This window comes from Arachis hypogaea, chromosome 18 (assembly GCF_003086295.3).
Source record: "Arachis hypogaea cultivar Tifrunner chromosome 18, arahy.Tifrunner.gnm2.J5K5, whole genome shotgun sequence".
Classification (NCBI taxonomy): Eukaryota; Viridiplantae; Streptophyta; class Magnoliopsida; order Fabales; family Fabaceae; genus Arachis; species Arachis hypogaea.
The window spans coordinates 116,899,808-116,912,666 of record NC_092053.1 but is presented as its reverse complement, the minus strand read 5'-3'; the positions used below and the strand labels follow the sequence as shown (position 1 = coordinate 116,912,666).

At 29.7% G+C, this 12,859-nt stretch overlaps 1 protein-coding gene across 1 annotated transcript; it reads right to left on the bottom strand.

The window, feature by feature from the left end:
* Positions 1-4,396: 4,396 nt before the first annotated feature.
* LOC112770329 (GDSL esterase/lipase At1g54790-like) lies at positions 4,397-6,977 on the bottom strand. Its single transcript, XM_025814701.2, has 5 exons — positions 6,693-6,977; positions 5,865-6,065; positions 5,590-5,759; positions 5,223-5,493; positions 4,397-4,751 (listed from the first exon to the last, which is right to left on the bottom strand). The coding sequence occupies exons 1-5, from the start codon at positions 6,928-6,930 to the stop codon at positions 4,504-4,506; spliced, it is 1,128 nt and encodes a 375-aa protein (XP_025670486.1). The 5' UTR covers positions 6,931-6,977; the 3' UTR covers positions 4,397-4,503.
* Between the last annotated feature and the right edge of the window lie 5,882 nt (positions 6,978-12,859).

Genomic DNA, 12,859 nt, shown 5'->3' with positions numbered 1-12,859 from the left:
CTAAAATTAAAATAAATTAAATAAAAGTAAACTATTTGATGAAAGATATCTATATATATTATAATTTGCACATATATTACTGAAAATCAACACAGTTCAGTAGCAAGGGAAGGTTTCTATCTTACAAAAGATAGGGGTTCGAACCCCATATCACACATTTTGGATAATTTTGACTTTTAAACGGTTCGGTCTGATTTTGGATAATTTTGACTTTTAAACGGTTCGGTCTGACCGGTCTTACCGAGTTTGACTGGTTCACTCCGGGTTTGACCGGTTCGTTCCGATTTCATACCTTGCACGATCCAAATGTCAAATCGGACCGGTACTAGGTCCGGTTCACCGATTTTTTGGTCGAACCGACCGGTCCGGTCCGGTTCTGCTAACTAGGTGTCAAGGCAATCCATTTCACATATAATATCCCTCAAATCGCAATTTCAAGCTAAAACCAACTCCCTTCAAGCAGCAAATAATTCACATCTGATAATAGACCAGGGAGGAATGCTTCCAGAGCAGCCCAAGATCCAACCTTCTTTAGAATCTCTAATAATACACTCAAATCCCGCTACATTTGAATTCAAATACAAGCTTGCATCACAATTAACTTTAAAACTGTTATCTGCCGGTAGTTTCCAGCACAGGCAATTTTGGAGAGACTTAAAGGTATAGTTTCAATTCTTGTAAACCTGTAAGTCCTTGGCGGTAATTCTGACCAAGGCAACAACCTTGTGGTCTGTCCAAGGGTTGTCAGCATTGAATATTTTATTGCACCTATGTCTCCATATCCACCAAAGTCCTGCACCAAAAGACGCCTCATTGTCAGCCAAGGCCTTTCAAAACCACTCTTCAAGAGCAGTACCAGCTGTCGATACTAGGATCCAACATATGCCAAATTGTCTTTGATCGTTCACAGTCTATAAGGCAATGTTCCATTATTTCATGCGCCTTGTTACATCTCTTACACATATCTGAAGAAGCTAAATGCCGCTTGAATCGAAAGGTCTCAATCAGTAGAGCATCATGTAAGCCAAGCCACATATTGAATTTGAACTTCTCCGGAATGTTAGTATTCTACAGCCAGTTTCAGTTGTTATTGGCATTCCAATTCAAGGTTTTCTTTAATAACCATATATAACCCTCCCTTGCACTATACTTTTTTGTTGCTGCAGGCTACCACTCTCACTGTGACTCTAACTCAGTTGAACTAGGATATCTCAGACCACGAATAAACTGCTTAATCTCTTGCGGAATAGACGTGGTAAGACTATCAACATCTCAAGATACCCCTTTCCACAGGTCAGCCATTATGAAATCTGATTCAGAAATATGCACATAAGGAACAAGATTGCAAAGCTTACCAAAAGGAGTCCACTCATCATACCAAACTGATTTGTGGATATCTCCAACATTCCAATGAAGCCTTTCCTTGAGATGCTCATAGGCACTAACAATGTTCTTTCAGGTAGCCAATAAAGAATTTTTACTATTTTCGCTTATACCAGACTGATTTCTAAGATATTTATACTTCAGATATTCCTTAGTAAACCTTCAAGGTTCTTCCCAAGATATTCCCAATCTGTTTCAGTATTTCCTCCTCGTAATACTCTATAGCTAATCCGGATAATCTGAACCAGGCTGTAACAACCTCAATGGTAGCTTAGAGGGGGTTGAAGTTTGGTTTCCAGAACCTCATAGTGAGATCATGGTCATGAATTCTCCATGGACCCCCAAATAGAGCGAAATCCATGTCTTGAGAAAAAAATTTAACAATGAAGAAGTTATTTCCAACCTATAACTTCAATACTTCCATTTTTTTTAACATAGTTTCTAACCTTCTAGTTAGGGCTGCCAGCGATATTTTTCTTTCCAATAGCTTGACAATGAGAGTGTCCTACCAAGGATGCCTTAAGTTTTTTTATTGCTACATCATTGATAACAAAATTGTAGATTCCATTTAACTTCTCTACTGTAATTTCAAGTTCCTGCCCCTGTTGCTTGTCATTGATCCCGTTTCTTGTCTCCTTCTCTACTGATCTCTTCTTCTTGTCACCTTGAGTCTCATTAGCAGCAGAGGTGATTGATGAATCCACATTTCATGGTATTTATTTGTTCTAATTGGGTAGATTTCATCAACTTTTCTTGCATTTATTTAATGAAATAGCATAATTTTGTAAATTCTTCCTAAATTGTGTTTAAAAGTGAAAATATGCTTTTTAGGCCCTTAATTGCTAAATTTTATTTACTTTGATTCCATTTGATGCCTTGATGTGTTTGTTAAGTAATTTCAGCCTTGTAAGGCAAAGATTAGATTGAAGAAATGAAGAAAAAGCATGTAAAAGTGGAGAATCCATGAAGAAATGGAGTTTGAAGCTTTTCAGTAAGTGTGCACATGCACAACTATGTGTGCATATGCACAGGTGGAAGCATGCAGTCATGCGTACGCACAACTTTCTGTGCGTATGCACAAGTGAAAAAATCAGCAAGTGGGCGTACGTACAGGTGCCAGCACGTGACCTCATTTAATGCAAAATGCTGGTAGTGATTTTTGGGCTTCCAGAATCCAATCCAACTCATTTTATGAGCTATTTCAACCCTAATTCAAGAGGAAACAAGGGGGAGCAATTAGATTTAGATTAGTATCATGTTATAGGATATTTCTAGAGAGAGAAGCTCCCCCCTTCTCTCTAGAAATTAGGATTTCTTAGTTTAATTTCTCTTCAATTTCTCTCTTTAATTATTGTTCTAGTGTAGTTTCATTTATGTTTCTATGCTTTATTGTCTTAATTCTCTTAATTTCTCTTGTTAATTTCTCATTTGAGCTACTTTTTAGTTTAATGAACTCTTATTAATTTTAATTTCTATTAATACAATTTGATATTTTAATGGTTATTAATGTTTAATTGAGTTATTATTATTATCTTACACTTGGTAGCTTTAGATTTTATTTTGATTGCAATTTAATATTCTTTTATTTTTCAAGCACACCAAGTGTTTGATAAAATGCTTGGGTTAGTTTTAGTATAGTTTTTCACACTCTTGGCTTGGAATTGAAGACTTTGGTGACCTTGAGTCATTGATATCCATTCTGGATTGATATATTAGGGTAGTTAGTTAATTTGGTTTCCATTGACGCTAGTCTTTCACTAAAGTAATTAGTGAGTTAACTAAGACTTATGGATTGAGATTAATTATGCCTATTTGATTTATCATCGACGTTAGGGTTGACTAAGTAGGATTGACTTTTCATAATTATCATATGTTTGTGGTCAATGGCTAGGATAGGTAACTTTAACTCTCACTCCTTGCCAAGAGGTTTCTTAGCACTTGAATTTTTCTTTCTTTTGCTTTATTGCCTTGAGTTTGATTGCTTTTGATATTTAGTTATTGCATGCTTATTTAATTCCTTACTATTTACATTTCTTGTCTCTTGCCCTCAAATTCCTTTATCTCATAGCCAATAATTGAGCATTTCATTGCAATTCCTAAGGAGAACGATCCGGAATTTCAAATTTCCAGTTAATTTGTGTTGATTGTGACATCTTTGAATTAAACTTTGATTGATGGTCAATTATTGGGTTTGGATTATACTTACAATGAAGAAATTCTATTTTGAGAGAAATTCCAAACCCACTTTAGGTCATCATCAAGTTTTTGGTACCATTACCGGGGAGTTGCAATGGTACTTATTGTTGGCTATTATGCATATGTGAATATTGTGAATAGCTTATTTTTGGTTGATTAGTTGCTTGCTCTTGTTAGTTGTTAGGAGTTTGTTCTAGTTTCTCTTATTAGCTTTTGTTTGTATTTGCTCTCTTTTTTCTATGAATTCTCATCATTTTGGCTTGGAGTTTAGTTGTTATGGTGTTGTAGAAAATGAGAACCTCAATGATGGAATGCATTATGAATTGTGGAATCAATTAAGTGAGGAGTCATATGCTTCTAGCCAACCATCTTGGTAAGAACCTCCTCTATATCCTTATAGCTACTATTCCTCTCTTGATGCACATCAATACCAATCAAACTCAACATTATGATCAACCTTACTCACAAGCCACATCACAATATCACCAAACACCTCCACATGAGTCTAACCTATACTCACCATACCATCAACCTTATATGCCTCATAAACAACTTTATGAACTACACTTAGAGCCAACCTAACCTCCGAAGCTCACTAAAAAATTTGGAATAGAGAATATTTTATTTTATTTGTTTATTTATTAATTTTAACTCAGCCAGCACTGATATATATAAAAGATGGTGAATGGTTTACTCGGTATCATGAATCTTGAATGTAATTATTAATTATCTTACCAATCCTAGAACATTATCACCCATACTTTGTTACATGTTGACAACGAATCTTTAAAAGCATAAAAATAAGTAAGAGTGTACGTGACTGTCATTCAAGGTTATTAATCAACTGCTTCTTTCACTAGATATTAGTATACATAATTAAATAATGGTTTGTAGCATACAAATTGGACAATGAAAACTTGTCCTTTAAAAGAGAAAGACTTTTGGGTTAGAAAGGAGCACAAAGTATTTTCCACTAAGAATTTGTGAAGCGACATACTTATTTGCAGCATCAGTGTAATGAATACCATCCCAGCTTACATAGTCATCCATATTAGAGCAAGGCAATCCCATCATTATGCTTCCATTGTTCAACATCTTTGCTAAACCACAACTAACTTCAACATTCAGTTTTCCTCCATTTCCACAACAACTCTTTATTGGTTCCTTAAACCCTGCAAATAAATATATGCACAAAAATAAATTACCTTAGCTTTTATTAATTACTAAAGCCCTATATTTGCAGTTGAATTTGACGCATTTTAAGTCAATAAAAAATAAATTATTATTTGTGACTATGAAAATTTTAAATCATAAAAAGAACTTGATATTTATAAAAAAAAAATGGGTTAATTTAAAGGCAATTTTATCAAATTAATTCAATTTTAATTTTGACGAATATATAGTAAATTGACCTTTAAATTTTTTATAAAAATATTATGTATATACTAAAAATCAACACTAAATTTACGAGTATATATTGTGTATAAATATATATATTGTTTACATATTTTGTAATATATATTTTATATTTTTAATATGTATTATATTTAGATTTACTTAATTAGTGATTGATTTTTAGTATACACATAATACGATTTATTCGATAATCTATAGAATATTGCTATGAACAAAGAGATACTAACCAAGTTTAGAATAGTTTGTGATGAGGTTTAATTTTATAGCAAAGATATCAACATGTGTCACGGTTGCGTTGGGATATTGGTGCTGGAATTTGTCGCAAAGATTACGGAGTTGTAGGTTGAATGTGGTAGCAGCTTCGTTATATGAAATAACGCATCCATGTTCGTCAAGCTTTGAAGGATCACTTTCAAATTTGGCAACATTCACAGCCAAACATCCAAGTGGACCCGTGTTGTGTATCCAAAAACTTCTAGCACCATTTTCATACAGTTTCTGTATCAAACAAACCATTTTCATACGTTGTTTAGATTCTTCGTCGTCTCTCTAGCAGAATTAATTAGTTTTTAGTAGATATTGTTTGAGACAAACCGTTATTGCAGTTTCAAATAATCCAATGATGTTTGGAATTGAAGCAAGAACTTGATCCAATGTTTTGTTGCTTTTAAATGCTAGAGAAAGATCGTTTTGACCAATGTCAATCATGTACAACCCCTTTTTGAAAGCATCCTCATTTGGTAAGTACTTCTTGAGTTTCTTATCTAAATCATTATTATCGAGACAAATATAATTAAATGTGAATAAATGCATCAAATAATTAAATAATAAATTCATTAGTTGTGCAAATAGTTGATCAAAATAAGTACCTTTAGAAACTAATTGAAGAGCTCGAGCTTTGAATAGAAGGAATTGAGACACTTGAGTCTCTAAATTCAAGGGGGTAACATTTATATCAGTGGGTTTAAGGATAGTTGAACCTGCTGCTGCAAAATTGCAGCCCTTACTGAAATTTGGCAAACCTAATGAATATAGATATGGATTGAGGGTTGGCAACCTCATCTTTTTCACTGTAAACAACAATGAAAGGAAAACAAATAACTATTATTAGTAAAAGAAACTGTGAGTAAAGTTTAGAATAATTTGTTGGAAAAGTCTAGGCCAGGGATCAGTAACTTTTGTATTTTGTGGCCAACACTTAACCATCAAAAAAGAAGTGAGTGATCTCTCACCATTAGATTTAATCTCATACCATTAAAAATATTATTGATGGCCAATTGATGGTTACAAAACACAAAATTTGCTGGTCCCCTAGCACTCCTCGATGTCAATTTTAAAAAGGGTTCAAGTTGGCATAAACAATTAGTTAGAATTCAATGAGAAATCAATAAAAATTTTAAATTGTATAAATGTGCTTAATGGAGAGAGACAGTGTGTGTGTTTCTTATTTGATTTTTTTTTTAAATAATGACAGTTTAGTAAGAGTATCTTAACTTTATTTTTTGACATTTATATGATATTTTTATTATATTTGGACTGAAATTATTTTCATCAACACAAGAAAGCAAAAAAAAAAAAAAAAAATCTTACCATTATTCAATTTTCATGCCTATAACTTATCCAAGTAACTATTATGATTATAGTAATTAATAGTAGTAATGTAAGTTTTAAATAGATAGCAAGAAAATGTTAATTACTTAGAAAGTCAAGAATGAGACCGCCATTACTCCATCTTCCAGAAACTTTGAAGTTTCCTTTTGGAGCTGGCGGAAATTGCATGCCCATCAAAGTTGCTTGTCCACCTGTATCCGAATTCGAGTCACCGAAATTAAAAACTGATGGGTACCTAAACTTAGCTGAATTCACCACACCCAAGCAGAAGATGAGAAATAACAAAACTTGGAAAGCCACAACATTATTCTTGGAAATCATCATCTTGTGTAGCTGAGACTCGATTATTACAATCTACAATTCTTAAATGCAATATGCCTATCGATTTTTTTGGTTGTATTTATAAAATGTAATGTACATAACAAACCAACCCCACAATTAGCCATAAATAGATAGATGCTAATTAATTTAACTACTTGCTTTTGTAAAGCTGCTATTATTATGTATATAACAAATGTAACCAGCACATATAGTTAATTAAGTTGCATTGGTAGGCTTCACATGCAACTATTTAATTCAGAAGAATTAGTCATTTAATTCTGTTGTTGGTTACAAGTTGCAACAAGAACCTACACAATATTACAAACATTGAGAACTAAAAAAGTAAATTATAATTTGTTTTTTTTAATGTATTTGTTTTTTTATTTTGTATTCTTTAATTATTATTGAAATATATAAATAATTTTAAATAATATAAACACATGATTATAAATATTACATATAAAAAATTATGAATATATATTAAGTTAAATAAAATAATGGTGTTATTGTATGTCATTTTGCTCATAAGTGGTGACAGAAAATCTGAAATTGATAGTCCATATATTGTATAGAGTTACTTGATGTTAGTAAAACTAATTAATAATAATAAAATGTGTTAAAATGATTTTCCTAGGAAAAAATACGCTGTCCACAGCAAAGACATTGATATGATAATACAATGGATACTGATTGAAACGAACAAAATTATAAAGTCAAATCAATAAGAAAAAGAAAATTGTGTATGAATCTAAATTGAGACATGAATTTTCGTCCTATTAAGTTTTTTGAACTTATTTACTCGTATCGTATTTTTGAAACGGTTTACAATTTACTTTCACATAAAATTGTTTTTAGATGAATGATACGTATTATTATTTTGGCTTAAAAAAATTGATTTATTTTATATAAATAATTTTATTAAAAAACCAATTATATATAGTTATGATGTTAAATTTTTTATCGTATTTTATTTTAAAAATAAATTGACTAATTTAAATTAAGAAATTTTAGTTAATTATTTACTATATAAATTTTTTAACCAAAATTATAATTAAAAATTATTAAAAAAATAAAATTATCTAATATATTAGACCAACTCAATATTAATCAATTTTTTTTCTATTATAAAATATAAAAAAAATTTAATTCTAAAAAAAATCATGTTATATTTTAGGATTTAATTTTTTTGTTGTGTTTTCATAAAGTTTGCACAAAATTTACTTATCACATTGACTAAACTTATTTATTTACGTAAAGCTTGTCCATGAACTCAACAAACTTGTTTATGTTTTAATACGATTTAAATTTTATTAGTATATTTTTATGTTTTAATCAATTTAATTTCATTTAAATAATTAGAATTTTAAATTATAAAATTTGTATTAGTTTGTAATTTAAAATTTAAATAGATATAATTTAAATTAATGATTTATAAAATTGTATGTACTCATATTTTATTCGATTTAAAAAAAATAACGGTTGTTAATTTTTTATTTAAATACATTCATATTATTTTCAAATTAAAAGAATATACTTATTTAAAATAATATGAGTACGTTTATTTAAATTTAAAAAATTTTAAAATAACAAGAGTATGTTTATTTAAAATATTAAAATTTTAAATTTTAAATAAACCTACTTATATGAATTTTAAATTTTATTTAAAATAATACGAATATGTTTATTTAAATTAAAAATTAAAATAATAAGAGTACATTTATTTAAAAAATTTTAATTTAAAAATAATATAAATATATTTATTTGTTAGTTAAAAATTAAGAACCGTTTTTTTTAAATTGAATAAATATAATTAATCATATGAGTACAATAAAATGAATACATATAATTTTATAAATTATTAATTTAAATTATATCTATTTAAATTTTAAATTATAAACTTATACAAATTTTATAATTTAAAATTTTAATTATTTAAATAAAATTAAATTGATTAAAAAATAAAAATATACTAATACAATTCAATTCGTATTAAAACAAACAAGTTTGTTGAGTTCATAAACAAACTTTACGTAAATAAATAAGTTTAATCGATGTGATTAGTGAATTTTGTGTAAATTTTATGAAAACACAATAAAAAAAATTAAATCCTAAACAATAACATGATTTTTTTTAGAATTAAATTTTTTTATATTTTATAATAAAAATAAAAAATCTTATTAACATTGAACTAATCTAATATACTAGATAATTTTATTTTTTAATAATTTTTAATTATAATTTTGGTTAAAAAAATTATATAATAAATAATTAACTATAATTTCTCAATTTAAATTAGTCAATTTATTTTTAAAATAAAATACAGTAAAAAATTTAACATTATAGCTATATCAATTGGCTTTTTAATTAAATTATTTGTATAAAATAAACCTATTTTTTTAAAACTAATAGTAACAGTCATCCATCCAAAAATAACTTCATGTGAAGGTCGACTGTAGAAGAGTTTCCACTTTTATAAAGAATTATTAGCTCGAATAATAAAGGATCATCACAAAGCATGATCAACTTCACAGAAGAAATGGTTTCAACAACATATACAATCATTTCAAGGGCTGCGTTTGGATCAAGATGCAAAGATCAAGAGGAGTTCATAACAGTTGCCAAAGAAGTAGCAATGATTATTGGGCGGATTTTGACATAGGAGAGTTGTTTCCTTCTTAAAATGGATTCAGCTTGTGAGTTGTTTGGGACCTAAGCTTGAGAATTGTTTCCTCAATGATTTAGATGAATAATGCTTAGTTGCATGAACTTCCTTTACAACATTATATTTTCTTTAATATTTTAATGTGTAGATAGAATTAAGAATTTAGTTTTGAGAATAATGGAGTTTCTTACATGTATTTAATTATAAATATTATTATGTTAGTAAAAGTTAAGTAATTTTTTTTACAATCATTGTACGAACGATTATATATAAAAAACATATATAATTCAATGGCTACTATATATAATTATTCATATTATTAATATATAAAAATTAAATTCATAAAATTAAATTTTCTATAGTATATATGTTTGGTATTCGATTTGTTTAACAATTTGGTTTGATGCTTGTATGGCAGGATGCAAAGATTTGTTTCTCAGATGATGTGTAGTCGGATGGATTCAAATTCATAGATATCAGCATGCTTCATTCTCATTGTATTGTAAATTAAAAAAATAGAAATGTTGTGCTACATTGTTGTTTATTTGCATAAGAAGAGAAGAATGGCAAAACAAATATATGAAAGCAATGACTTACAGGCATCAATTAGTATTCAGTAACTTATTTGGGATTCTAAGAAAGGAAAAAAAATACATAGCAAGATTCACTCAACAATTTGAAAGAGAAAACGCATCACAAGTTAGAGCAACAAATAGTTCATCAATACAAGAAAAGGAATCGAGTAACAGGAAGAAAAAAGGAAGTGTCTATTGTGGATGTGGCTTTGTAAAATTTATAATCATTAATTTAATTTAATAATAATAAATGATCACGATTTAGCACTTGATGCTCTCAATTTTTACTCCAACTGGTTGATCATCATGATTCATGACACACCATAGATAGCATAAATTTGTGCAACAAATATAAACTGCTCATAAATTCTATCTACTCCCTCGGTGCTTATATTTTATATCATCAGCACCTTCGAGAGCTTCCCTTTGTAGTAAAGAAACAGCAACTAAAACAGTACTCTATATATGTCTATACATACAGTCCCACGGAATTATTAAGGCTCCGTTTGGTTCATGTCTCACAAAGAGACATAAATATAAAGATATAAATATTGAGACAGACACACATATATAAAGACACAGTCAAAAAAGTATTATGTTTGACAATTATAATAGATAAAGTACACATTATTTTAAAAATTCTATTTTATCTTTAATATATAAAAAAATTCATTAACCGCATCTCTATTCTTTTATCTTCTTTCTTCAACGTGATTTGTATTTTCAGCAAAATTAATTTATAATTTTATTTTCATAATTTAGAGCAAATTCAAACAACAAAATAAAATTTTATATAGATATATATTATTAAAGTTTGTATCAAGAAGATTAAAGAAAGCAGAGAAAAAAAAAAGAGAAATAAAATTATGAATTGTAAAGATGAATGTAAAAATAAAATTATGAATTATAAAAATAAATGTACTCTACTTTCAGTAACTTGTACTCCGTCAATATATATAGTAATAAGAAAGATGAAGAAGAGAGAAAAGAGTCTTTATTCATGGAGGAGGAAAGTGCGTGGAGAAGAAACGAGAAAAATGAGGTAAGGATAAAATAGTATAAAAATATAATTTTATTTGTGTCTTGCCTTCTTGAAAAGACACAAATTACATGTATTTTATGGGTATTCATGTATAACCGTGTCTCTCTTAATTTTGTGTCTTAATAATTAAACAATGAACATGTATACTCGTGTCCATGTCTTTGTGTCTTGTCTTCAAAAACAAACACTACTTAAGCTACGAAACAGAGTTTATATACAACTAACTCAAGCTAACCTACTCAAGTAACTTCTAACTCTCGCTATTAATAAAACTTGACTCAAATTAAATAACTAACTTCCAAGTTACAACTACTCATCAACTACTTGAACCAGCTGGCAGTAAATAACTAACTTCCAAGTTACAACTACTCATCAACTACTTGAACCAGCTGGCAGCAGCATAGCACCTTAATTAATTATGCTGAGTTGTATCCGCCACACATACACAACTGATTTTTTTTAATAAATAAAAAAGGATTTTTCGTCCCTAAGATTTTGGGTCAAAATCAAAATCGTCCTCGATTTTTTTTTCGTATTAAAATCATCGTCAACGTTACAAAACGTTATAAAATTATCCTTTTGTCCATAAATAAATTTTTTTGGATGATTTTGCTCATAAAAAAACCCTTCTGCCTCTCCACTAACCCCCAACCCCTTTCGTCATCACCGAGCCTATTTCTCTCTTTCTTTTTCCAGACTCTTGCTCTCCACCAAATTTTCTCACCAAATTATCAAAACCAAACTTTTCCTTCCCTTCACTCTCCATGGTTCAAAAACACATAAAAGATTGTAACTTTGATGGAACAGGATTCATCAGCTGAAGAAACTCAATTTGGGTCTGAATTGGAGCACGATTATGCAAAAAGTTTTTATTTTTGTTTTTGTGTTTCCCTCTGAAATTTGGATAAGCGAGAGAAAGGACTGAGAAAAAGGTTTTTGTTTTTGGTTCATTCTCCTTGGGGGAGACGACGAAGCACTGCGGTAGTTCTGTATCAGAGCGATTATCACCGTCTGATTCGAGATGGCGTCGGGATGGGTGAGAGGGGAAGTGGAATTGGAGTGGGAAGCATTATGATAGGAGAACAGGTGTTCGATGGGGAGGCGTTCAATTACATCCTTGTCCAGAAATCAAAGGTGGTGGGCGGTGCTTGCAATGGCTACTGGCTTTCCACGGAGGGCGACGGTGGGTGGCAGTTGGAAGGAAGAGGAAGAAGAAAAGAAAGGGAGGAAGAAGGAGGATAGAATCGGCACACTGAGGGCGGCGGAGGCCAGAGGTTGATGATAGTAGTTTCCCGCACCATGACTTTTTTCCTTCTCTATTCGTTCTTCCTTTTTTTATTTTTTTTATGTTTGAAGAACATAACCATAACCATCATTTCTTTATTTTTAATTTTTTTTTTAATTTCTGCTGTTGCTGATTTTAAATCTAAAGTTGTAGTTGATGATTGGTGAATTGTTGTTAAATCTGAAATTTTTGTTAATTTATTTGTGGATGTTGTTGTTGTTGTTGTTGTTGCTGTTGATTCATTTTGTTGTTGTTGTTGCTGAATTTGCTAAAATTGTTGAATTTCTTGCTGAATTTAGTTGATGTTGTTGAATTTAGTTTGTAGTTGGGTGATAGTGATTTAGAGAAAAAGAAGGTGTGATGGTTAT